The 24,737-nt window shown below is 45.9% G+C and overlaps 1 protein-coding gene across 1 annotated transcript; it reads right to left on the minus strand.

The window, feature by feature from the left end:
- Window positions 1-3,047: 3,047 nt before the first annotated feature.
- NANS (N-acetylneuraminate synthase) lies at window positions 3,048-24,116 on the minus strand. The gene is made up of 6 exons (XM_019729204.3): window positions 23,865-24,116; window positions 18,194-18,409; window positions 9,447-9,546; window positions 8,470-8,624; window positions 5,104-5,370; window positions 3,048-3,277 (listed from the first exon to the last, which is right to left on the minus strand). The coding sequence occupies exons 1-6, from the start codon at window positions 23,994-23,996 to the stop codon at window positions 3,068-3,070; spliced, it is 1,080 nt and encodes a 359-aa protein (XP_019584763.1). The 5' UTR covers window positions 23,997-24,116; the 3' UTR covers window positions 3,048-3,067.
- Window positions 24,117-24,737: the final 621 nt, after the last annotated feature.

Raw genomic sequence — 24,737 nt, forward strand, 5'->3', positions numbered from 1 at the left:
TCTGGGGAAACAAAACCTAAACCTCCCTCCCAGCTGTTTCTATCTAAGATAGTATAATGTAGCTTTTGGCATCTTTTTTTTTGAAGATTTTATTGGGGAAGGGGACCAGGACTTTATTGAGGAACACTATGTACTTCCGGGATTTTTTCCAAGTTGTTGTCCTTTCAATCTTAGTTGTGGAGGGCGCATGTGGGGACAGAGCCAGGAGTGCAGTTTCCAGGCTCTCGGCCTCACATGGAAAGGTGCTGGCTCGGGTAGTAGATGGCCATCAGCTGTGACTAGTTGGCCATCAGCTGTAACCAGTTAGCCATTGGCCACTGATATAACTGCTGTGGCTGAGCTAGCAAGCACGGATTGCAGCTGGCAAGGGGTCGGTTGGTTGGCAGAGAAGCAGACAGGATTGCGGATCATGTGGATCCTACTTCGTGTGTCTCGCCCAGCCACCAGCGAGAATATAGAGGTATGACTCCCCTATCTATGGCTCTGTGGGTGTTCCTTTTTGGCCTCACCATATCATGCATTTTTGTGTGGGGAGCGGGAGCTGAGACCCCGCATGTCACCCCGCATAACAGCGCAGCTGAGCTCCAGGTCCAGTCGCTGTTGTTAGTTGCAGGGGACACAGCCCACCGTCCCTTGCGGGAGTCAAACCGGCAACCGTGTGGTTGAGAGCCCACGCTCCACCCAACTGAGCCATCTGGCCACCCAGCAGCTCAGCGGCAGCTCACTGACTTCATTCTAGTTGCGGAGGGTGCAGCTCGCTGGCCCATGTGGGAATCGAACTGGCTGCCCCGTTGCCCAAAGCTCGCACTCTAACCAGCTGAGCCACCCGTCCGCCCCACTTTTGGCATCTTTATGATCATCCTTTACCAATAATGAAGCCGTCTTTTGCCCTTACTAACTTTTACAGGTTTCAGGAATCCTCCCCTTGCCTATTGCACCATCTCTTCCATTTCTGCAAGTCCACTTTGTCAGGAAGCAGGGGGCAGTGATGTCAGCCTAGTGGGGGCACAGCCTAGCAGAGGGCACACAGGTGGGCAGGGTCTGGTGGGCAGGAGTCCATCTACAAGGAGGGGACAGCCTTATAGACAGGATGGGAGGAGAGTGGATGTGTGAAGGGGGGCCCAACTCTGAGTCTACCATGTTCTGCTCAAAAGCCTTCCATGGCTCCCAATGCCTATAGAACAAAGTCTAAACTCAGCAGGCTTTTAAAGCCCTTGTTTCCTTCCCGACCACCTTCTAAATTCCTTCCTTCCTCTCCATGTGGCCATTCCCTGCTAGACCATCACTTGCTAGTCCCTAGACACTGGGCACTTCCCAAGCCTATGCACCCCATCCCACGATTCCTCCGGCAGTCACTTCTCAACCTGTAAGGTTGAACTAAAGTGCCACCTCCTCCAGGAGGCCTTCTTGGCCTCACCTCTTCACCCATCCCTACTCCCATGGCTCCCATGACTCTTGGAAAACATCTCAGCAATTCACACACATGGGATTCTGTTTGTGGAGATAACTGCATCCAATAGGCTGTGAACTCTCCGACAGAGACCATCTGCTGCCTCACTGTGGGCTCAGCACTGTATCTCCCACCTGGTAGGTGCTCAGGGATGTCTTCTAGAACTGAGCTTCCCAACCTGAATGGGCTAGAGATATGCCCTGATATCAATCCTTCCACCCTCAGGGCAGTCCCGTACCTTACCCGCACATACCATAAACACAGGCTCTCATTTTCTTTCTGTGCCCTGGTGGGAAGTGTGTTCTACACAATGGCCCTCCTTCACAATTCTTTCCAACAGTCCTCTACACAAAAGACAATTAAGATTTGTGACCTCAGGGGCTCTTCCATCTCTGAGCCTCACTGATTCCTGCCGTGTGAGGGAAACCCACCCGAAGTTTACAGAGTAGCCTGGGCTATTCTAACTTTCCCGAGATTCCTATCCCACCCCACCTACACACAGGAGTGCTTTTCCAGAAACTGTTTGGGGATCTACCTGTGAGAGAGGTTCTACACTGACAAGAAGCTTCAAAAGGCTAATGTATGCATTTGAAAAGAGACTCAAACACTTTGAAATGAGAGGAGTTATAGTAAACAAGGTCAAATGTAAACAAAGGTTAGGAATTTGAAAATACATTCGAAAAGAATTAATCTCTATTGATTCAAAGAACAAAGGGGAATATAACATGGGATCTCTGTGAAAAGTTCAAGGAAGTAAAAGCGATCTTTTTTATTAGCTGGGTTTATCATTTCATTATGGATTATAGAAGGACTGGTTTCAGCATTACCACCATATTCAAAGTGGCCACAACCTATAAATACACCAAGCCCCACATTCCCCATCTCCCTTACGTGGCTCTATTTTTTTTCCCCATTGCACATGTCACCTTTTATCAGACTGATTTACTTACTATGCGCTTAGTTTATTGTGCACCTGTCCCCATCTGAATGGAAGTTCCATGAGGAAGGGATATGGGCTATATTCTCAAGACCTAAATGAAGCAGGGCCTGGTACATAGCAGGCCCTCCATATCTGTTGAAATAAGGAATGAATGCCATTTCCCTCTCTTTCCTCCCAGAGATATGAGTACTTTGGGCATTTCTCTGCCTGCAAGACCCTTTGATCAACCCTTGCTCTAATACCAAATGATCACCATAGACTAACTGGACAGAGTCCCAGGGTGGGCAGGGAATAGGGCAATGGAGAGAGACGGCTGGAGGTCTGGAGAGGAGATTTTGGGTCATTTGTGTTGGCTTTGTGGGCAGTTAGAATGAAGGCTTAAAGGAGAGGACTCATACAGCCAGCGCTCGGCCCTCTTGCATCCACACAACTGGAGGGTGATGATTTGCTTTTGAGCCCACCTCCCCTTCTGGGCCCACCAACCTGAAGCAGAGGCAGTGGTATTTTCTCTTGTATCCCTCCAACAGGCTTGACACAGGGCATGGCCCCCAAATGTCTACTGTCTATTAGTGGTTGACAGCCGGGTCTCTGGAGACCACCACTCCTGCCCCACCTCACCCAGACATACCCAACAGTACCAGCAAGGCAATTCAGAACTCAGAGAATGGCACTTTATTTTAAGACTTGATTTTTTTGCCATGATTTTCTACGGATTCTTCCATGATGGTGTCATCTTCTTCTACAGTGACCTTGACCTTCTTGCCCACCAGACTAAAGATGTCTTCAGGAGGGTAGCCTTTGGGCTCACCCACCTTCACAGTGAGCATGTCCAGTGTTAGGATGGTGCCTTCTGGAATTTTCACTTTGGCGACCACAGACTTGCCCAGCTATGGATAAAATGAAGACTCAGTGCCAGTCTCACAAAAGGGACTAGTGCACGTTGCTTTATGCCCAAGGTCCCCGATCAGTGTTCACAAGGTACCTTGATAATAGGGACTAAATTTTCCCCCTCGGTTCATAGAGTATCTCACACTGGAAGGGACTCAGCCAACGTAGGAAGAGGGGCCTTCACAATAAAGTGCAAAGGAAAGGGCTCAGATAATGTCACCAAACAGAGTCAGGTCCAAATCCCAGTCAGCTGGTCCAGATCCCAGCAGTGGCTGAGTTCCTCTGTAAAATGGGAACTAACAATGCCTCCACTTGTCAGACGACAACAAGGACTGGTGATATCTGTGTAATCTACCTGGAACACAGACTGCTCCTGGTAAGTGAAAGTTATGTCATTTACTTTTGTCATCAGTTAGTTCATTCAAGATCTCATTTTAAACATGGGGAAACTGAGGCTCACAGAGGGCAGGTGCATTGGCCAAGGCTGCAGGGAGCTGGGATGAGAACCTAGGATTCCTCATTCCTGCCCACTGCTCTCAAGGGACATGAATATAGCGGTCACCTTGCTCAGCAAAATAGGAATGTGGAGGGCTCACAGGATGGTAAGTACAACCGATGTTCAGAAGACAGGAAAAGGGGCCTCCTAGGATGGGGCAGACAGGACAGGCAGGGGAGCAGACTGAAGGATACCTGAAGTTCATGGCCAGCATTTCTACGTCTTGTCCATAATGTTGTTAAATTATCTATTAGATTATGCTACAGCTTCCATGTCAGGGCCAAGGAATCCATTCTAGAATTTAGTGCCAGGACAAAATGTCTGTCCATGGATGATTATCAGATTATGCATCCTGTTATATTTCACTGTTTGCTCGGGGAGCCAGAGACTCAGAACCAAATTAAACGCGCAACTCTCATCTGGTTTCTGGTATAATTCTCTCCCCTTTTCCTCTAGCAAGGAGTTTGTTTCTTTTTGCTATTAATTTCCTGATGCATATGCAGCTTTGATTGGAGGGGAGAGAGTGGGTCCCCACTAGGATAAAAGACGACAGCATTCCCCACACATGCTTGATGGCTGATCTTTGCCTCGACCCAGCCAGCCTGCAGCAGACTAGGCGTGTGTACTCCTGGCAACCCCGGGACGCCTGGCTTTATGACTCAGAGGCCAAGGCCAGTCCAGGCCAAAGCTTCCGAGAAGCCCAGATGGTCAGTGTGCCAGGCAGTGAGCCTCAGCATTTCCTCTGTCTGAAGGTCAATGCTACACAGCTTAAACTGCTCCTTCCCACCAACCAGCCCCCTGCAACAACCCGTTGCCACCAGCCACCGATCAACCCCAAGACAATCTGCTGCCGCCAGCCACCCACCAACGCCCAAGACAACCCACTGCCCTTATTTTACCAAGTGCCTCCCCCAATTAAGGATCCCTCAACATATCACAGGCCCTTCTCCCCGTCTCACAGAACCCCTGAATGTTTCTCAAGACTTAACCTACTCCAAGGGACCCCAGACTTAACTTGAGTGCTTCACAAGGCCCTGGACACTACCACCACCCCCTTACATCTCCTGGAGTCTAGAAACTGGGGCCACAGGCTTCACAGACTTAGTCAGCAATTACAAGATGATCCTAGGTGGTCAGAGGAACTGCTACAGTCGCCTGAAAGGACATGTTTCTCCCACTGCTAATCTGAGCCCAGAGAGACTCAGCAGGCTGGAGCGACATTCATCCCACTGGCCTGGGCTCAGACAGGGTTGGTCCTGACTACCTGGCAGGGAAGCCCACTGTAGCCCCTTAGAGCAGTGGAGCCTGGCAGGGTCGGGCGGCACCCACCTTCTCGTTGCAGGCTCTCTCACAAGGCAGCAGCTGCTTGGTGGGGGAGCCCATGGCCTTCTCCACGAGGCGCACGGACCGCACCAGCTCAGCCAGCTCTCCAGGCTCCAGTGAGGCCGAGTGGTCACTCCCCTTCCAGGTCTTGTCCAAAGTTATATGACGCTCCAAAACCTTGGCCCCCAGAGCCACTGCAGCCACAGATATTGCTATGCCGGTTTCATGCCCAGAATACCCTATGGGAATGTCAGGAAAGACCTTCTGATATTCCTTTAAAACAGAAAAAGAAAAGATTAAATACTGTGGTGCTTTATGCATATATTCCAGAGCCAGGCAGATCTGGGTTAGAGTCCAGTTTAGCCGCTCACTATCTGTGCAACTGCAAGCAAGATACTGGGCTCCCTGGGCCTCTCCTCATCGGAGATAATAATACCTGTCGAGGGCTGCTGTAAATTCATGAAAAGCACTCAGCACACTGTAAATGCCCCCAGAATAATGGCTATTCTTATCAAGAATGCATTTTAAGAATGTTTCACATGGCGCAAACCGCCAGGAATGACAACAGAGCTATAACCGAATGCCTAAACGCATCCAAAAAGCACCTGTCACATTTAATTAGCCTGAGCTGCTGAAAGCAAGTGTGTTATATGCACAAATATCACCATCAATAATATATACAGCCCAATCTCCGAACAATCCTTTGGTGGAAATGGTAAATAATTAATTTGTTATCTATAATTCACTGAATGCAACAAAAGACATTCTAAGTTGAGTGAGTCTTGTCAGTGAGGGTGACCAGAAAGCTTAAGCACACTAGAAAGACCCAGATGGGGTTTAATAAAAGATGAGGAAGCTGAGTGGCAAAGGCCTTGAAAAGCAGGCTTACAGGACGAGATGGACAAGGGAATGCCCGATGCTGGGGCGGAGGCTTCAAACCATTGTAATATGGTGGGCTGGGCCCGAGGTGGGGAGGGCTGGCAACTTATAATGCTCACTGCGCCCTGGTGTCAAGAGAGCAGGCATGACTGCACCTTGGAGGGGGCGGGGAAGGAAAGCGGGACCATGCTGCACAGAGAGAGAAAATCAAGAAAAGTATTTGGAGTCACAGATACTAAATTGCTGATTATGGTAATCTCTGTGGGATGGGATTACAGAGGATGTTTACTTTCTATGTTCCGTAATTCAAAGCTGTTTGAATTTCTAAAAATCATATTTAAATTTTAAAAATAACATTATTTCATGATGGCTAGAAATAGAGAAGACTATCAACTGGGAGGGATAGAAAGTTTAAGTAAAAAGATCTGTCAGTTTTCAAAAAAAGGTTAATTTTTTAAAGTTAAATATGAAGACTGCATAGCAACATGTACAAAAGCTTACATTATCACAAAAAATGTCAAATACTGTACTCAAAGGAAAATATAAAACTGGTTAATTGCCATTTCAGGATTATGTGTGTATATGAGGTCAGATAATTAGTTTCACAAACTTAACTGTCACACCTCATATATACACATATTTAGAATTACACTAATATTACCATAATGTTTTTGTATGATAATTACATACATACATTCCTAATTAAGTTAAGTTTCAATTGCTACCAGGAGAAACTGATAGAGTTGGCTTGAGACAGTAAGAGACAAAGGATTCCAGTCCCAGCTTTGCCACCGAGCTACTGTGAGATCCCAGGCAAGTAAGTTCTTTTCCCTTTGGGACTAGACTTCACCATCTATAAACTGATTGAATTTGAGTAGACAAATCCTGGGAAAGGAAAAGCTCCCTCAAGGCTGTCATTCTAACCAGTTCCCTCAAGGCCGTCACTGTAACTAGTCTGAGCCTCAGGGATGCTCAGAATTACTGGTAGAAAATAACAGAGCTGGCACATAACACAGAGCAGGAAAAGCCAGAAGTTTCATGAAGGTCTCCTACAATTCAATATGAAAAAAACAAAAACAAAAAGAGATTTGTACACCAATGTTCCTAACAGCATTATTCACAACATCCAAAAGGTGGACACATCCACAATGTATATCAACTGATGGGTAAACAAAATGTGGCGTATATACACAATGGACTGTTACTCAGCCTTAAAAAGGAATGAAGTGATGACACATACTGTATAACACGGATGAACCTCGAAGACATTATGCTAAGTGAAGGAAGGTGACATAAAAGGACAAATAGTGTATGATTCCACCTATATGAGGTACCTAGAGTAGTCAAATACATAGAGACAGAATGGTGGCTGCCAGGTGCTGAGGGCGGGAGAAATGGGCAGTTAGTATTTACTGGGCTGATTTTCAGTTTGGGATGAAGAAGTTCTAGAGATGGACAGTGGTGATGGTGGCACAAGGTGGAGGTACTGAACGCCACTGAACTAGCCACCTGAAAATGGCTAGGATGGTAAACCTCATGTTACGTACATTTTACCACACATACAAAAAAAGACAATGCACTAAGAAAGGACATAGGCCAGCAATTCACAGAAGAGGAACCTCTGACGGCCGTCACACATGAGCGAAAAAAATGTATATCGAAAACTGTGAGGACTCCACCTTAAACTCTAAAATGTGCAAAATTAAGATTGGTTTTAAGAAAATTTAATTAACAATCACCCTCTTTAGAATGTGTCTGCTCCCTTAGCTGCACAGTTGGTTCTAACTTGATTCTATAACAGCAAGATTGTCAAAGGATGTTCCAATTCCAAAGCACCTCAAGGGGTGGGGGAGGTAGATGAGGGTAAAGGGGATCAAATATATGGTGATGGAAGGAGAACTGACTCTGGGTGGTGAACACAGTGGGATTTATAGATGATGTAATACAGAATTGTATGCATGAAATCTATGTAACTTTAACCAACAATTGTCACCCCAATAAACTTTAATTAAAAAAACAAAACAAAAACAAACAAAAAACCAAAGCACATCAAGGTGGTCAGAATTTTGGCTGTAAAAAGGCGACATTTTCCCCACAGTACATGGTCCAATAAAAGCCATTTTGCCGCAAGGGATGGTGGGCTCTGCCCCCTGCAACTAAGATTGAACACGGCACCTTGAGCTGAGTTGCCGCTGAGCTCCCGGATGGCTCAGTTGGTTGGAGTGCGTCCTCTCAACCACAAGGTTGCCGGTTTGACTCCCGCAAGGGATGGTGGGCTGTGCCCCCTGCAACTAGCAAGGGCAACTGGACCTGGAGCTGAGCTGCGCCCTCCACAGCTAAGATTGAAAGGACAACAACTTGACTTGGAAAAAAGGCCTGGAAGTACACACTATTCCCCAATAAAGTTCTGTTCCCCTTCCCCAATAAAATCTTTTTTAAAAAAAAGCCATTTTGCAGCGGCCCAAGGAGATAACGGCCCTCCCTCCAGCTCACCGCGATGACGCGCAGGTTGACGTCCTCCGGCAGGAGCGGGTAGGCACTGGTGCACTGCAGGAAGCAGAAGTTGGGGTTGAGGGGCTTCACAATCCGATAGACTTGCTTCATGGTGTCCATCGACTGCATCCCGCTGGAGATCACCATTGGGCGGCCTGAGTGACCCAACACCAACACCATCGTCACTTTCTCTTTAGGGGTTCTGACTCTCCCTCAAGCACACCCCAACTGCTGGTCTCATCATTCAATTGGCCTCCACAACATCTCTCAAACACTGCCAGCCACTGTGGAGGAACAGAGGTGAGCTCGGTGGGTTCCTGCCCTCGACCGTGGTTATTGTAGACGCCCCTCGCCCGCCAACACTATCATTTAGTGAAGTGAACTGAATGAAGGAGTCAGAGGAATTTCATACTCCTCAGAGAAAGAGGAACATCTCATTGGATTAAGAGGTGAGGTAGGGTCAGCACAGACCCCAGATTAAAGAGCATGACTGTGTGTGAGGCCCAGGGCTGCCACTTACTGGCTGTGAGGTCTCAGATGCCTCATCTACGAAGTAAGTCTAAAGCATCATAATTATATGACCTGCTTCAGTCCCCGGGTGATTGTGAGAATCAAATGAGATCATTCGTGTTGTAAAACCACCTTACCAACTATCACGTGCAGACATTAGATAGTACACCTACAGAATAGTTCTCAAAGGCAGAGCTTCCTCTAATACGCTTTATATACAGTGTCCTATCCTCAATTTCATACAATGTGTTATAAATTAAAAATAATGTTTAATTACATTCTTGTAACAACTGTCATCCTTAATTTCTTCCCTTTCAAGTCAGCACATGAAAAAGTGGAAGTACATGTCAATTGAAAAGAGATTTCTAAATAAAGTCTGTTTTCATGAGACTCCTTTAGTTATCACTAAAGAAGTAAAAACATGATTTGGACTCCCCCAGATTTTATGACAACAATTAAACACTCACCTTTTTTGGCTGTCTTTTCCAGATAAGGAAAATTGTTAGTGTCCCCAGATCCAACTTTGAAAAATGGAACATTCAGTTCATGCAGAAACTCAACTGCCATCTACAAAAATCAAAGGAGCTTTTTTCACCTCTGTTCAAAAACACTGCCCTCAAGACTGGCGAGGAGCCACATACAAACAGGAAATCCCCTCCTCACACCAGCAAGTGGGACTGAGCGCTCCCAACAACGTGAAAGCAGTCCAAGATTTCATTCAAATTCAAACGTTCTTTCACTCAGAGCCACCCATCCATTTGTCCAGCAAACATTGTATGCTGGCCCTCGCTGGCTACTCAGTCTGGAAAAGAATCAGAAGCCTGGCCAGATCTTCTTCCCCAGGGGCCTGGGGCCCCAGAGCCTAGTGAACAAATGCAAACGGGTTATGACCTAATCTTGACCCAGAAAACCAGGCAGTGAAGGCAAGTGAGAAAATGAACATCCCTCAAAGGCCTTACCCTTTACACAGGACCAAAAAGCCAGGAAGAAAGGCCATTTCAGTCCTTGCCAAAAGAGGAAAAAACGGAGCATTTTATGGCCCAGCCCTGACACAGTGATCCACAGCTGGCAGGGCCCATCAAATCCAAGCCCTTTCAGACCTCAAACCATGCCACCCACAGAAAAAAGGAACCTCAGTCGCTTTTTGTGTTGACATAACATCACGGCTTGAGGTCACCTATGTAGGGCCTTCCACTGTCCTTATCTGGGAGTCATCAGTAAGACTCAGGAGATTGGGAAGTGTCAGCAAGCACGTGCTGAAGGAAATCAGTAGGCCACTTACAGTTTAAGGAGTAAAATCTCAGTTTGCTGTCAAATTACAAGACCCTGAAAAACTACCACTTACTACTATTTTTAAAAAATTGACGTTGAAAATCAGAAGTGGAGAGAATCAATGTCCCCACACATCTAAGTTGTTCTATCTATCCTAAAATACTGCCTAGGTTTCAGAAGTGAGTTTGGAAGACTTGATGGGCTAGGTCAGTGCTTTCTATGCTTTAAATTCAGCACACGAAGCTCCCAGGGATCTTATCCGAATGAAATGCAAACTCTGACTGAACGTCTAGGGTAGGGCCTGAGAGTCTGCATTTCTAGTAAGTTCCTGGGCAATGCCAAGGCTGCTGCTCTGTGAATCATCCTACGAGGAGCAAGGAGCTAGGTTACCATCCTGAAAATCCAAAAGGCACCGGGGTGATAAGGAACAGTGTGAAAAGGTCATTCTGCCAACAGGGTCTTTAAATCAACCCCCTGGGGCCTGAGCTTCGTCCATCTTCCTAGCAGGTGATGAGCTACTCCAATCACGGTGGCTGCATCAGAAGATAATTTTCGTCATATGTAAGTCCTGTAATAATGTATCTGTTAGAGCTGCTGGAGAGCCATACAGAGAGGTTAAGCAGCCAATGAACAGTTCAAGGGCAGTTTGCAACCCCCTTTGTCCAAGAGACGCTGACCAGTGTGGCCCGAGCGCCACTTACCTCCAAGTGTGCTAAGCCACCTTTGCTGCAGTTCTTGCTGACTCCTCCCTTCTACTTATCTCTTCCCCTTCTGTATTTTTCTAGCTCACTCTCTCCTGTTTATGTGTCTTACACTGTTAAGCAGCCCTAGAATGGAACTGAAAAACACTGTTTAAATGTTTATTGAACAAAGTCAAATTTTCTCACCCTTTTCACGCTATCTGGCAGATAAAGAGAGTATTTTCTATTTTCAGAGGACTAGGTCTGAAAATATTTTCAGAGGGAAACCCCTATGTTAAGTTTTCTTCTATATAATTTTCAACTTGTGAGAGAGTGGCTCCTGATGGAAAAGTCCCCAAGGGCATACAGAGACATCTAAGCCCATTCAGGAGAGGTGCAGAGCGAGCAGGGGCAAGGAAGGATCCAATGCAGAAAAAGCACTTCATAAAAGCTTACCTACGGAAGTTGTAAAATCCACACTTTTCAAGTGAGGAAAAGGGGGCAAATTCCTGCTGGGAAGGAATAGACAGACTCGCATCATTTTGCAGTCTTCCTGGGAACCATCCCCACCTAGTGGCCATTCAGAAAACTGTCATTTCAGATTGATCTCTGAAAAGGGCGCCAACTTCAGTCTTGGGGTGATGCTAGCCTTCCCTCCGGGTGCCCCGGCCAACTCAGGCTGCATCAGCTCCAGTGGCCCCCTTCTTTCTGTGGGCTCCTTGGCTTCCCCTAGACCTGCCCACCCAGCTGTCCATTCCCCTTCTATCTAGGGATGCGACGCAGCCAGGCAGCCTCTCAATTTCCCCTCCCGCCCACCCCACAGCAAAAGGCCTGAAAGGAATTGGCCCGAAAAGAACTTAGCCAGTATGACCCTCCCTGGGCACTCAACTGGGTTAAAAACACAGAAAAGGGTCCCACCAGCAAACTGGTTTGGGTGAAATGCTGCATTGCCAGAGCTCCCTCTTACAGGGTCCCAGTAAATACACTTGTCCAGCTTTTTCTACCCCCGTGTTTCCCAAGCTTTTAAATTCAGAACTCTTGTTTATTTGGGGGGAGGGGCTTTACTGATTCTAAATTCATTAATGAAGATTGACAATGTGTGCCCAGAATCCCCTTTCCATTTCATGTCCTGTGAGAAACTTTGGGGCCCACTGATCTAAGAGGTAACAGAAGAGAGGAGCTGGGATTTTTCTAAAGCCCCTTCCACTCCCCTTAGTTTTGGGATCTTATAGGAAAGGAAACAGAAGCCCATGGTGATGACTGGGGAGAAGAAGGGGTGCTGGAGAGCTGCTCAGGGTGAGGAATGGAGAGGGGAAGGTGCCCTCAGCCCCTGCCGTTAGAGTGCACCACGCCTTGGGGGAGGGAGCAAGGGGGGGCAAAAGGGGCCCACTGCAGTGCTGGGAAAGGAAAGGAAGGGAGGAGGAAAGCGGAGGTGGAGCTGGGAGGGAAGGGCCGCTCTCGTAGGATGGGCCACTTGTGTGCGAGGGCAGCGGGTCCTTCAGGGCCACCTCCATCGGCTTCCATGGGCTTTCTGAACAGAACTCTCCACTAACACCAAAGGCTCTGCTCGGTTCAGCCCAGGTCCACATACCCTGTGCAGCTCTGACCAGGTGCCCTGAGGGGCTGCCACACCCTCACCTTTCCTTAGCAAACAAAGAACACCCTAGGACAGCATGCAGAGCGCAGAGCCGAGAAAAGAAGCACTTATGTCCATAAGGAAATTAGGCTGGCTAAATACCCAGAGCCACTTGCCAGGTAAACACGGAACAAGGGACCAACCCACTTTTAACTGCTGGGTAGACAGGACGTGCTAGTTCAGCAAAGGGGCCTGGCTGGCAAAGCAAATTAACTCTTGTAAAGGTTCTTAACAATGCATTTCCCCTCCTGTGCCCAAGTCAGTCAGGAGACCAGCTGGGAACAAATGGCATTCCTAGGACAGAGGAGTCTCCCTGCCCAGATCGTGTAGAGCAGAAAAACTCCGGAGGGTTCTAAGTAACAGAAAAGCTGTCAAGCAGTGGACGCAGGTCTTGCACTACCCTTGGACCCCACAGTCTTATCTCACTGAATCCTACCACAGCCCTGTGGGTGGGCATCTTTATTACCCCATTTTTACAGAGGGGACGCCTGAGGCTCAGAGGTACCATGATGAGCCCGAGCCCACATAGTAAGTGTCAGCACCTGGACCTGAACTCAGGATGGCTGCACAGCACACATTCTATACCCCACACAGAAGTGCTTCCTGGGAAGCCAAAGGGGTGCAGGCCAAGAAGCAGCCCCCAACTCCCAACACCTAGGCGCCTATCTATCTCCTAACTGCTCCTGCTTCTCACCTTGAAGCCGCCTGGGAACAAATAACCTAAAGTGAGTTTTCCTAAGCAGCCTCACAGATGCAAAGAGGTGCCCTGTCTCCTGAGTCCGCATTTGGGAGCTCAGGTGCCTGCAGACATGGACTGAGCAGGAAAGTCCTCACTCCAGGTGTTACGTCACTGTAGTGACGTCTCCTCTGGTCCTACGACGGCTCAGCACATCAGAGCCAGGAGAGACTTTGGACAGTGGTTTGTTCACATCCATAGGAGGAAATGGGGGCCCAGAGCAGGGATGGGACTTGCAAGCTCACACTGAGATTAACTTAGAGCAGAACAAGGCAAGAACCCAGACGTCCAGACCCTCGGCCTAGGTTGTTTTCCTCAACTACAGCTGTTGTTTGCTGAGTGCTGGCTGTGCGCTATGCTTTATGTGAATGGTCACACTTAATCCTCCTAACAACTTTATAAAATGGGCTCAGGTACTAACCAACTTTACAGCGGAAGACACGGAAGCACTGAGACGTCCAATACGCCCCACAGGACACCCCGACACAGCCGAGTGACAAGCAGACCCTTAATCTCAACACCTGACCCCACGGTCCATGCACTTGACCAGTGGGCAGCACCGCCTGGGGCTGCGCCATTCCGCATGGGGCCCCACACGTCTTGGTGTTTACACTCACAAAAATTACTAAGGACTCTACAGAGCTTTTGTTTATATAGATTCTTCATTCTGTAATTATGGTTTCCCACGTAGCTATAAGACATAACACAGACAGATCATAAGTACACTTCACCCAGTAACTCCCACTGGTAACAGCTTACAAAACTACCAGGAAAGTGACACTGACAGAGTCCACTGATCTTATTCAGATGTCACTGATACGTGCTACAACATGGATGAACCTGGAAAACATGACGCTGTGTGAAAGAAGCCAGTCACAAAGGTCCACCCAGAGTCTGATTCTATTTATATGCATTGTCCAGAATAGGCAAATTTGCAGACAGAAAACAGGTTAGTGCTTACCTCGGGCTGGGAGAATTAGAATGCGGAATGACTGCTAATGGGTACAGTGTTTCCTTTTGGGGTGATAAAAATGGTCTAAAACTGTGTTTTTGGTCACACAACTCTATGAATACACTAAAACTTTAATTGCATACTTTAATTGGGTGAATTGTACGGTATGTCAATAAAACTATTATTAGAAAAAAAAGAACATATAGCCCACCTTTCATTAACCACTGCCAGAGGGACGCTCTCATCACACATTACACAGCCTCTGGAAAATGCCACTATACACTTGCAAGAGAGTGGCGGTGAAAAAGGCAAATAACATTTGAGGAGCACAAAGATGTTTGGGCCTTGTGGACCTTCTGAAAGATCTCATGAATTCCTGAACCACACTTCGAGAACCGCTGCCATACTCTTTGGTTTGTTTATTTTTTGTTATTTCGGTTTGTTATTGTTTTTAGCTGTCACTTCAGTGAAATTCCCGGATGACATTTCTTCCATTTCTCCTTACTTTGGACTCAATGCTAGGTATGCTCAGGTTTTAGGAAAACAATGTCTTGAGGAAGCAACTATATGGTGGTGGTGGGGGAGAATCACTAAGCCACTGAGACTAATTATTTTTAACAAACAGGTCAGGACTTAGTCCTCCAAATGAAAGTACTTCTCAAAGTAATTACTCTGGGAAAGGCTGTACACTTATTCCCAAGACAATACTAGGGATCCAACTGTACCCTTCTTTGGAAATTCTCTCTAGAGCCTGTTTATGGGTCCTGCAAGACAAATCTGTCTACTTAATGACTCGTTACTAAATCAGTTCATATCAAAAGTTTTGCCCAGGACTTTTAAGTCTACTCACATTTGGCACAAGAACAATTAGTAGTTTCCTAAACCCAAACCTGCCCTGTGTGGATGAGCATTTGGCTGTCCCTGAGTGTCTGAGTCCTACAGGCAGTTGCCAAAGAGAAATCTTCCACAAGGTTCTGAACCCCACGATACTCAAAACAAGCAAGTAATGAAAACAATGCCACTTCCTGGGTATGAACTTCCTTCTAGCAAGATATTTACTAAGCACATACTATGGGCTGACACTGCACCAGGATCTGGGGTCACGGCGGTAAACACACAGACATGATCCTGCCCTGAGCCGTGTGCTTTACATATATGGTCTCACCTACTCCACAGGATAAGCCTGCATACTGGGTGTTTTTATTCTACCCCCGTGCCCTTTTCCTATGAGGAAACAGGCCTGGGGAGATGCAGGAAGCGTGTGGTCAGGAGGGGAGGCTCTATAGTCCACCTGAGTCCGCATGGGTCCACATCAGCCTCTGCTGATCAGTAGCTATCAATACCCTCTCTGTGCTTTACTTTCCTCATCTGTGAAATGGGGATAACAATTGTCCTATCTCAAGGGGTTGTTAAGAGGAATAAAGGAGTTGATACATTAAAAATACCTAGCACAGAACTTGGTGTATCAGAAACACTCAAGAAGTGTTCAAGATTCTTATTCTTGATCACTCAGCTAGTTAGTGGCAGAACCAGAAACAACACGTACCTTTCTGATCCTAAGACCCACACTCTTTCCTACTTAACCTTTTTTGACTTACAGATCCTTTCAGGATCTGATAAAAGCCACTAGCTCTTTAGTTTGGCTCATTCATTCATTCTACTGCGCACCAGGCACCAGGGATGTGTGGGACTAACAGTCGGGTAGGAAGGAGTGACAGTTAACACATCCTTACAGAAGCAAAGAGCACTAGGAGAACGTAACAGGGCGGGTGGAGACCTGCACCAAGCAGGGCCACAGGAAGAATTCCCTCAGGAAGAACTATGTAAGGTGGGATCAGAAAAAAATGCCCCGTTCCAGGATGCTTGGTTCCTAGGCCACGAAGCCTGAATTCCATCCTGCTGTCCTCCAAGTGACCAGCACTTTGAAAGAACAGCAGGTCTTTGAAAGAACAATATAGACAGATTACTATTTAACCAGAGGCAAACCTTCTGATTTGTCTGTTAAAAAACAATTCTCTGTCTTTAGAGGACACCATACACAATCTCAGAAACTCTCCCAGGCTGTGAGTAGCACAGTAACATCCCTGAAATATCTTATTGGGCTGTCGGTTTTGTTGTTGACACCTACGTGACTTACCCATTCCCTTCTGATGTGTCACCACTTCTTACTGACTTTGGGCAAACCCAGTTCTCAGATTTGGAACTGGACATGGAGTGAGGCCCCTGCCTCACCATTTCAATTGCTTAAAAACCAGCAATAGCTTTAAGCAACTTCTTTAGGTAGGTTTTCCTAAAGAATGTCCCCTTGTCCCTGGGGCAGCTCTCAGACCCAGAGACTATCTAGCAGCTACCAATGTAAGAGTGGCAAAGAGAAGAGGGGAAGCCCAAAGCTCTGCTAAGTGCTGGGAAGCCACACACACCTGGACTGATGCCCAGGTGGCAGCTGAGGGACAGTAGAAAGCATGCTGAGCCAGGCAGGCTACAGATCTGCCTTCAAGACCCCTTCCCAGCTGTGTGACACTGTACAAACTTCCCAGCCCTCCTGAGCCTCCGTTTCTTCATCTGTAAAATGGGGCACAGCAGGGATAAACCATATCACTGTATGTGAAGACATTTTGTAAACTATAACATATAATTAAAAGTAAGAAATTATGATTGTTAAACACACAACTAGATCTGAAGAATGTCATGCTTATCAATCCTGTGAATGAAGGAATGAATTTGGGCTACAGAACGGAAGCCTAGACTTGTCAAGTTGCTCAGAGGCCCAGGTTCTCTGCCGTCCCACCCATTTTTAAACTACGAATGGCCTACACTAACCTTATGCTTCCTTGGTCTCAAGTTACAGACATATTTTGGGATTGGAACTGTGGCACAAAGGGTCAGAGGCCTAGAGAATGAACTGGGGTCACTTTAAATATTCTGGTTGATTAAAAGAGCCACACAAATGTTCTTAGGTTTCATCTAGTGATCCATTTCTGCAAAGTTTATTATTTATAAGCATAAAAAACTGAATGTCCAAAAGTAGAGAAATGGTTATGTACCTTCTAAATCCTCAAAATAAACATTACACTGCCACTAAAATCTTTAAGCATGTGGGGAGTTGTATGTCAATTAGATCTCAAAAAAGCTGGAATAAAAACAAGCTATGGGTACAAGCTTGTGGTATAATGTGAACTGGGAAAAACATACATGGAACTAAATATTCACAAATATAAAAACCAGGTAATAAAATAGTGTATAAAAAGACTTCAGGAGGAAATAAATAAAAAGAGCTACGCTGTAGGGATTATGGGTCACGTTCCCCCCCCCCCCCCCCCCCGTATCCTGTTTTCTAAACTTTCTGTGGTATTCTTTTTACAATTAAAAATGTTTTACATTTATAAAAAAGAGCATGTGAAGGAATCTTGAAGAGGCAGGTCACAGAGCAGATGGGACCCGAGACCTGGCACCAGCTAGACTCTTCCAGGATGTCAGCATGGCCAGCCTGTGTGCCACTCCCTTCTGGATGACGCAAATGCCACCCCACCTAAATCAGCCAAGGCCACTCAGCAAGGGTAGACACCTGTCAGAACTGACTTTTCCTGACTCCTAATCCAGGCCCCTTCTCACTGGGGGAAAACTGGCCCAGTGGGGGTCTCCCACAAGCTTGAGGGACTCTGAGATTCCAGCGTGGCTGCACTCTACTCCCAGACATAAGTTGTTTGGAAAACTATGGTGCTCTTCCCACAAACTCTCATCGGGCCACTGCTGCCTCTGGCCTTCCATTTAGCTGGGCATTTATCTGGTTAATGCCATGGGTAGCTCTAGGTCCAGAAAGCACAGAAAAGTCTAAAGTGAGCAAGTGCTGGAGCTGGTTCTAAGCCAAAAGCCAGCAGACCACCCGCTGCCCCTTGGGTCTGCTAAAGTGGCCAGTGACAGAGCGGCAGAGGGCTCACCTCATCCATGCCAGAAGCGGTGAAGAAGATGCCAACCTCCTCGGCGTATCTCTGCAGCTCCCTGTATTGGGCATGGCTGAATTCCAGGTGGCGTTTGTGCTCCCCATACGTCTTCCCCCAGGAATGCTGCGAAGTGTACGGCCTCTCCAAGGCTTTCCGATTAAACTTGTACTCCAGCTCACTCTTCTGGAACTTGGCACAATCAGCCCCGCACTCCTGCAACACAGATTAGGGCTCTTTTCAATGACCTGTCGTGGATTCTCAGAGAGAAGAGAAATATTGGGGAAACTGCTATGACACCATTATCTTTAAAAACAATACTGATTTACAGAGGTGTTAAGAACCTCCAAACACGAAGAACAGGAGAAGCAAAAAGTCTGAAAGGAAGCAAAGGTCAGGGATGGGGCTTTCCCCTTAAAAGGAAAAAAAGCAACGGGCTTTTTAGAGAGCTTTATGTTGTAACATTAAAAATAATTAATCAAACCGTTTAGGAAGCTATTAAGTTGTGTAACTAAGCAGAGGATAGTAAAATGAACCCTGGACTAGAATTCAGGAGAAAAAAACCCAGAATCTGAGCCTAACTCTTGTATAAATCACTTGCTGTCTCTGGACTCAGTTTCTTTATCTATACAAATAACTGCTTTGGGCTAGCTCCGGGACCTGTAACTGTTCTGAGGAGCCCCTTACCAGGGCAGGAAACAAAGGAACAATTCTGCTTTTAGCCATTTTGCACTTGTGCTTTACTGCATGATATCTTGTTTGAACAAGAGGTTCTGGGGTAAAAAGCAAATAAACGAAACTTAGAAATGCCCCAGCCTGACTGAACAGAAGCTATAATAGAAAAGCTGGATTGTCTAGCTATAAAAGCTATAATTCTATTGCCACTCAGCCTCCAATCTCTCAAAATTGTTTTTAAAAAACACTCAATAGAAACATTAAGGCAACTCCTCTAATATCTCAGTTTACTGACACTTCTGTACACACAGAGGTATTCATACTGTTCAAAACCTTGACTCCAGAAATGTTTGCGCTAAGAATGCTGCTTCCACTCCTGGGAAAACCACAAGATGGCATAGTCAGGACTGGACACTGGAAAGCAGTTCAAAGAACCTTAGAACTGAAAGTGACATTGGGTAACACAGTTCTCATTGTCTAGATGAAGGTCCCAAGGCTCAGAGTGACCTGACCAGAGGGCACAATGAGTCTCCAGCAGAGCCAGCCAGATCGCTTTCCAAAAGGCTACAGACCATGTGTGTCCTGGCCCAGGACAGCAGCCTGGACCCCTGCTACGCCCAGGCCTCCAGCAAGCTGAGGTCTTCACAGAGTGTCCCTCAGGCTCCCTTTGCTTCTCACCTTTATTTCAAGAAGTAAACTTAACCCCCAAGAAGTTAAAAAGCTTGTCTTCATCTGGGCAAATCTTCCCTTTACAGGAAGATGATAAAAGTGAAGTAGCAGATACTACTAAAGACAAGATAAAGGTCAGATAAAGGTCTACTACATTCCACAGGACAACAGGGGTAACCTGAGAATGGGTTCCTCTTCTTCTCTTTTCAGCTTCTTTCCTAAAAATGAGTGATTTCCTTATCTGTGTCATGCTATGGTGAATTCTAGGTTCAGAAAAACACAATTACTGTCTCTGTTTTACTATTATACTCATGGTTTCTTGGTTCAAGGTTTTACTTCTTCTTTACCGGCAAAAAAACAAGCAGCAGAACTCCAGGACGAGCCAAGGTGTGATGCTCCCTTTGCATCAAAATTTAAAAGTTAAAAGTATATTCAGTTAGCAAATCTCTAATTATAAGAAGCTTTCTTTTCATATATACAATAAGCTTTGTTTTAATAAAATAAAAATGATTGAATGAACTCAACTTTTAAAATCGCAAACATTCATTATATGAACAAGCCAGCTTGTACATAACACACTGGACAAAAATGTGACTCCATTTGGCAACTAAGACCAAAAAAAAAAAATCCTAAAACATAAACATTTCAAAAAATTCCACTAATTTAAATTTAAAATGTACATATTGTAAAACAAATGAAACTGAAGTCTGGAGAGGAAAAGTCACCTGCCCAAGATTATTCAGCTAGTAAATGATATCTGATTCTTGTCCAGTGCTTTCTACTATAACTTAGCCTCAACGTCTTCATTCTTCTCCCCCTCCCCCCCCAACAATCTTTCAAAATCAAGAGAAAAAGAGAAAAAATGTAACTTTATTTCCATGTCTTTAACACCTCTAGGTATTTTTACAACTTCAGCATTCAGAGGGTACACCTCCTCAGAAAAACAGGTTGTTGCTTTAATGAAGAGCAGGAATTTCCCCTTAGAAAACAATGTTACAGTATAAAACTCAGAGCCCAGCAGATAGGAGCAAAGCTCTGATATCCATTATTCACTATATGTGTGCCCTTGGACAAGTCACTTATCTTCTCTGAGCCTTTTAAAATGAGACCAACAGCATTCGCACCATTGTAAGAATTAAGTGAGATGGTACATGTAAAGCACTTAACCCAATTAGCTGATGGATAAGCACTAAAAAATGTTAGCAACTGTTACTCTTTAAAGGTATTTTTATGATTCAGTAGGTTCCATAAAAGCAGTTAGTCCTGAAAGACTAAAATAAAACCTAATCATGAACATTTACAGTCATTCAAGCAGATTTATTTTTTGAGAAATGTCTCCCTCGGCAATTTCATCTTTGTGTGAACAGCACAGAGTGTACTTATACAAACCTAGATGGCAGAGCCTACTTTATACGCAGGCATAGCCCCTTGCTCCTTGGCCACAAGCCTATACAGCATGTTACTGTACAAAACAACACAGGATCAAATCAAGCACGAGATAAAATGATGCAATCAAGAAACAAGATAAATAGATGTATGAAGCTGCTGCTGGCACAGCACACTTTTACAGCGAACTTTAAAAAAAATAGGTACAAAGAATACACTCTACAATAATGATAAGAAGTATAGTAAACACAAAAACCGGTGATATAATCATTTATTATCAAGTATTATGTACTGTACGTAATGGTGCTATACAGCTGACCCTTTAACAACATGGGTTTAAACTATGTGGGTCCACTTACATGCAGAATTTTTTCAATAAATATACAGTCAGCCCTCTGTATCCCTAGGTTTTGCATCCATGGACTCAACCAATCCACAGATGAGGAGGGCTGACTATGTGCATTGTTCTTCCATTTTAAATAGGGGATGCGAATATCCAGAATGTTGGTATCAGCGGGGGTCCTGGAACCAATCAATCCCCTGTGGATACGGAGAGTCACTTAAGTTTTGTGAGAAGTCAAAGTTATACTTAGATTTTTGACTGCAGTGGGGTGGGAGTGGGGGACTAACTCCACGTTCTTCAAGGGTCAACTATACTTTTATGTAATTAGTTGAGCAGGTTTGCTTACACCAGCATCACCACAAACATATAAGTAGCATTGCCCTATGATATTAGAATGGCTACAGTGTCACTAGGCAATACGAATTTCTCAGCTCCATCATAAACTCACGGGACCACTGCTGACTCTCTTTGACCCAAACATCGTTATGTGGAACATGACAGTATTGAACCTCATATGCCCAGTACTGTGCTACGAGCTTTACATGAGTTATCTCATTTGATCCTTGTAACTCTTAGGCAAGTACTATTATTATCAAGTCTGGTTTTCAAATGAGGCACTGAGGCTCACAGAGATTAAGTAACTCGCCTACGTTCACATAACTGGTAAGTGCTGGAGTCAGGATTTGAACCCAGTGTCCTGGCATTTGACCAGTTCACATTCCAAACACAACAAATGGCAGGTGAGAAAGACCACAGCAACTTCCAGAACTTCCAAAAATTCTGGGAAGTAATTCAGTGTCACTGGAAGATGTCTGAGATGAAAAATGACAGGTAGGAAGGGGCCAGGTCATCAAGGTCTTGAAGGCTATGTTAAAGGTGAGGAAAGTGAAGACAGAGAAAAATAATACGGAGTCATTTTAACCAAACTGCTAAATTATTAGTATTAAGAAGGTTGACGCATGAGGAAAATGATTCTTTTTCTTATCTGCACTTGCCTGGGAACTTAAATTTTTGAACTTTCCAGTCCTGCATCAATACCTAGAGATACGAGGTGTGATAAAAAATTACAGTGAATGTTTAAATTAAAAAATTGATTACAGTAAAAGACACATTGTAATTAATCCCCCTCAAAATACTCTCTCTCACATCAAACACACTTATCCCATCATTCTTGCCACTTTCTGAAGCAGTTCTGGAAGTCCTCTTTCCTGAGTGTTTTTAGTTGCGCTGTTGTAGCTGCCTCAATGTTCTGAATTGATTCAAAACCTTTACCTTTCATGGTCATTTTGACTCTGGGGAAGAGCCAGAAGTCACAGGGTGCCAGATCTCATGAATAGATGGATGAGGACACACTATGTTTTTATTTGACAGAAATTGCTGTACCAGAAGCAATATGTGACACAGATCCTTCCCATTGTGATCTCAAAATACGGTGAATGCTGCTGCCAAGGGCCATCCAACAGAAAGGCAGGGATCTTCAATACGGGAAGCAGCATGTCAAACCTTAGTAACAGTGTGTGACAAGTTTCAACTTGTTTGGTACAGTTAGTCGGGTATGAGCTACGGTTGAGAGAAGTTGTGTTTTAAAGTGTGCTGTAAATCATCTTCCATCATGACAACGCTGCATGTCACACATTGCTTCTGGTACAGCAATTTCTGTCAAATAAAAACATTACAGTGTGTCCTCATCCACTTTATTCACCAGATCTGGCACCATGCGACTTCTGGCTCTTCCCCAAAGTCAAAATGATTCAGGACATCGAGGCAGCCATGACAGTGCAACTAAAGACACAAAAAAAGGACTTTCAGAACTGCTTCAGAAAGTGTCAAGAATGATGGGATAAGTGTGCTCAAAATGAGGGGGAGTATTTTGAGGGGGATTAATGGCAATGTGTCTTTTACTGTAATTTTTTTTTTATTTAAACATTCACCATATTGTTTAATCACACCTTGTACAACACACTTTGTTCGTTGGATCAATGCCGACATACATCAAACCTGCAGATAACTCGCTGCCTATTCCCTAAGGAGTTAGGACATGACCAGAATTCCTGGCATCTATCATCCAGACAACCTGACATCCAACTGACGTGTCCTGGACCAAGCCAAGTGCTAAGGATGCAGGACTGATTATTCTCAAGGATGTGACTTTACTATAAGAACTCTTAACTTTCCTTTCTTCTTTGGAACACTTCTGGGTTTTTGCCTAAGTGCGTTTCCAAACTCTAAGACCCTTGAATAAATCTTTGTCATTTATTTCTAGCCAAAGCCTCCTGACTCTTTCTGAATATGTTGGAAAAGGGTTACAACTGAAGGTGCCAGGCAGGGGTACGACCTGATCAAATCTGTGTTTTAGAAAGATCATTCTGCCACCAAGAAGGGATGGTCGGGGAGGCAATTGCAAGTCAGGGTGGAGGGATGAAAAAGAGAATTCGAAAGATTGTGAAATGACCCTGGCAAGCTAGAGGCAGAGGGTCCCGGCTCCCCGCGGCCCCGCCCCTTTACAGAGCGGGGTGGAGGGACCCCCCTCTCCCAGACCGGCCATCCCCAGGCCCCGCACCCTTCCGGCTTGCTTCTCCTCCAGGGCGCTCCCCTCACCTTGGCCATAAGGATCATGCGCTTGGCCACGTCCAGGTCGCCCTGATGGTTTTGGCCGATCTCGGCAATGATGAAGCACGGGTGCTGCCCGCCCACCCAGCGCCCAGGACACAGCTCCAGTTCCAGCGGCATTGCCCCGCGTGGGTCTGGCCGCCGCCGCCTCAGATCAGTTCAGTCCGCAGCTCTGCAGGCGCTCACGTCGACCCCGCCACGTCAGCCCGCGGCCTCTGCGCAGCCAATCGTTGGGCCCCGCCTCTCTCCTGCCAGCCAATCGGGGCAGGAGGCGGAGCTACCCGTTAGGAGGGTGATAGCGCGGGAGGAAGGAGCCCGGCGTCCTGCTAGGCTGGGCGTGTTGGCTCGCCGTTGGGAAGCGTGGTTCGTGACCATTGCAGGATCTAGACGTGTACCGGTGAACAAACATTCCCTGAAGAAGGCTGACGGCTGCCTTCGCAGGGCGTAGTCTAAGTCTAGCTTCCAAGGGCGTGGGGACAGCGCGCCCTACAGTGTAATGGAAAGAAACGGATTCTGGATTTAGAATCACAGTGCTGATTCCAGCCCAGCCCCTGCCAGTAACCGGCTCTTGATCACGAATACGTTAGTCTTTCTGAATGTTACTTGCCTTTTTCTCTGAAACGGGAAAATTATATAGAACCCGCCTCACAAGGTTCGTCAGATGAAGTGTAGAAAACCTTGATCACAGGACTTGGACTCAGTTAGCTTTCAATAAGTGGTAGCTTTCCCTAGTATGTAAGAGGCAGCAGGTTCAAAAAGTTCCACTTTGTCCAACGTCATTCAGAAAGCCAAAGCAGAGCTGGGGACTAGGACCCTGGATTGCTTCCCAGCCTAGGAACCCAACTATGTTGGGTTGCAGAC

Source organism: Rhinolophus sinicus, chromosome 16, assembly GCF_057876585.1.
Source record: "Rhinolophus sinicus isolate RSI-liver-muscle chromosome 16, RSI-T2T, whole genome shotgun sequence".
NCBI lineage: Eukaryota > Metazoa > Chordata > Mammalia > Chiroptera > Rhinolophidae > Rhinolophus > Rhinolophus sinicus.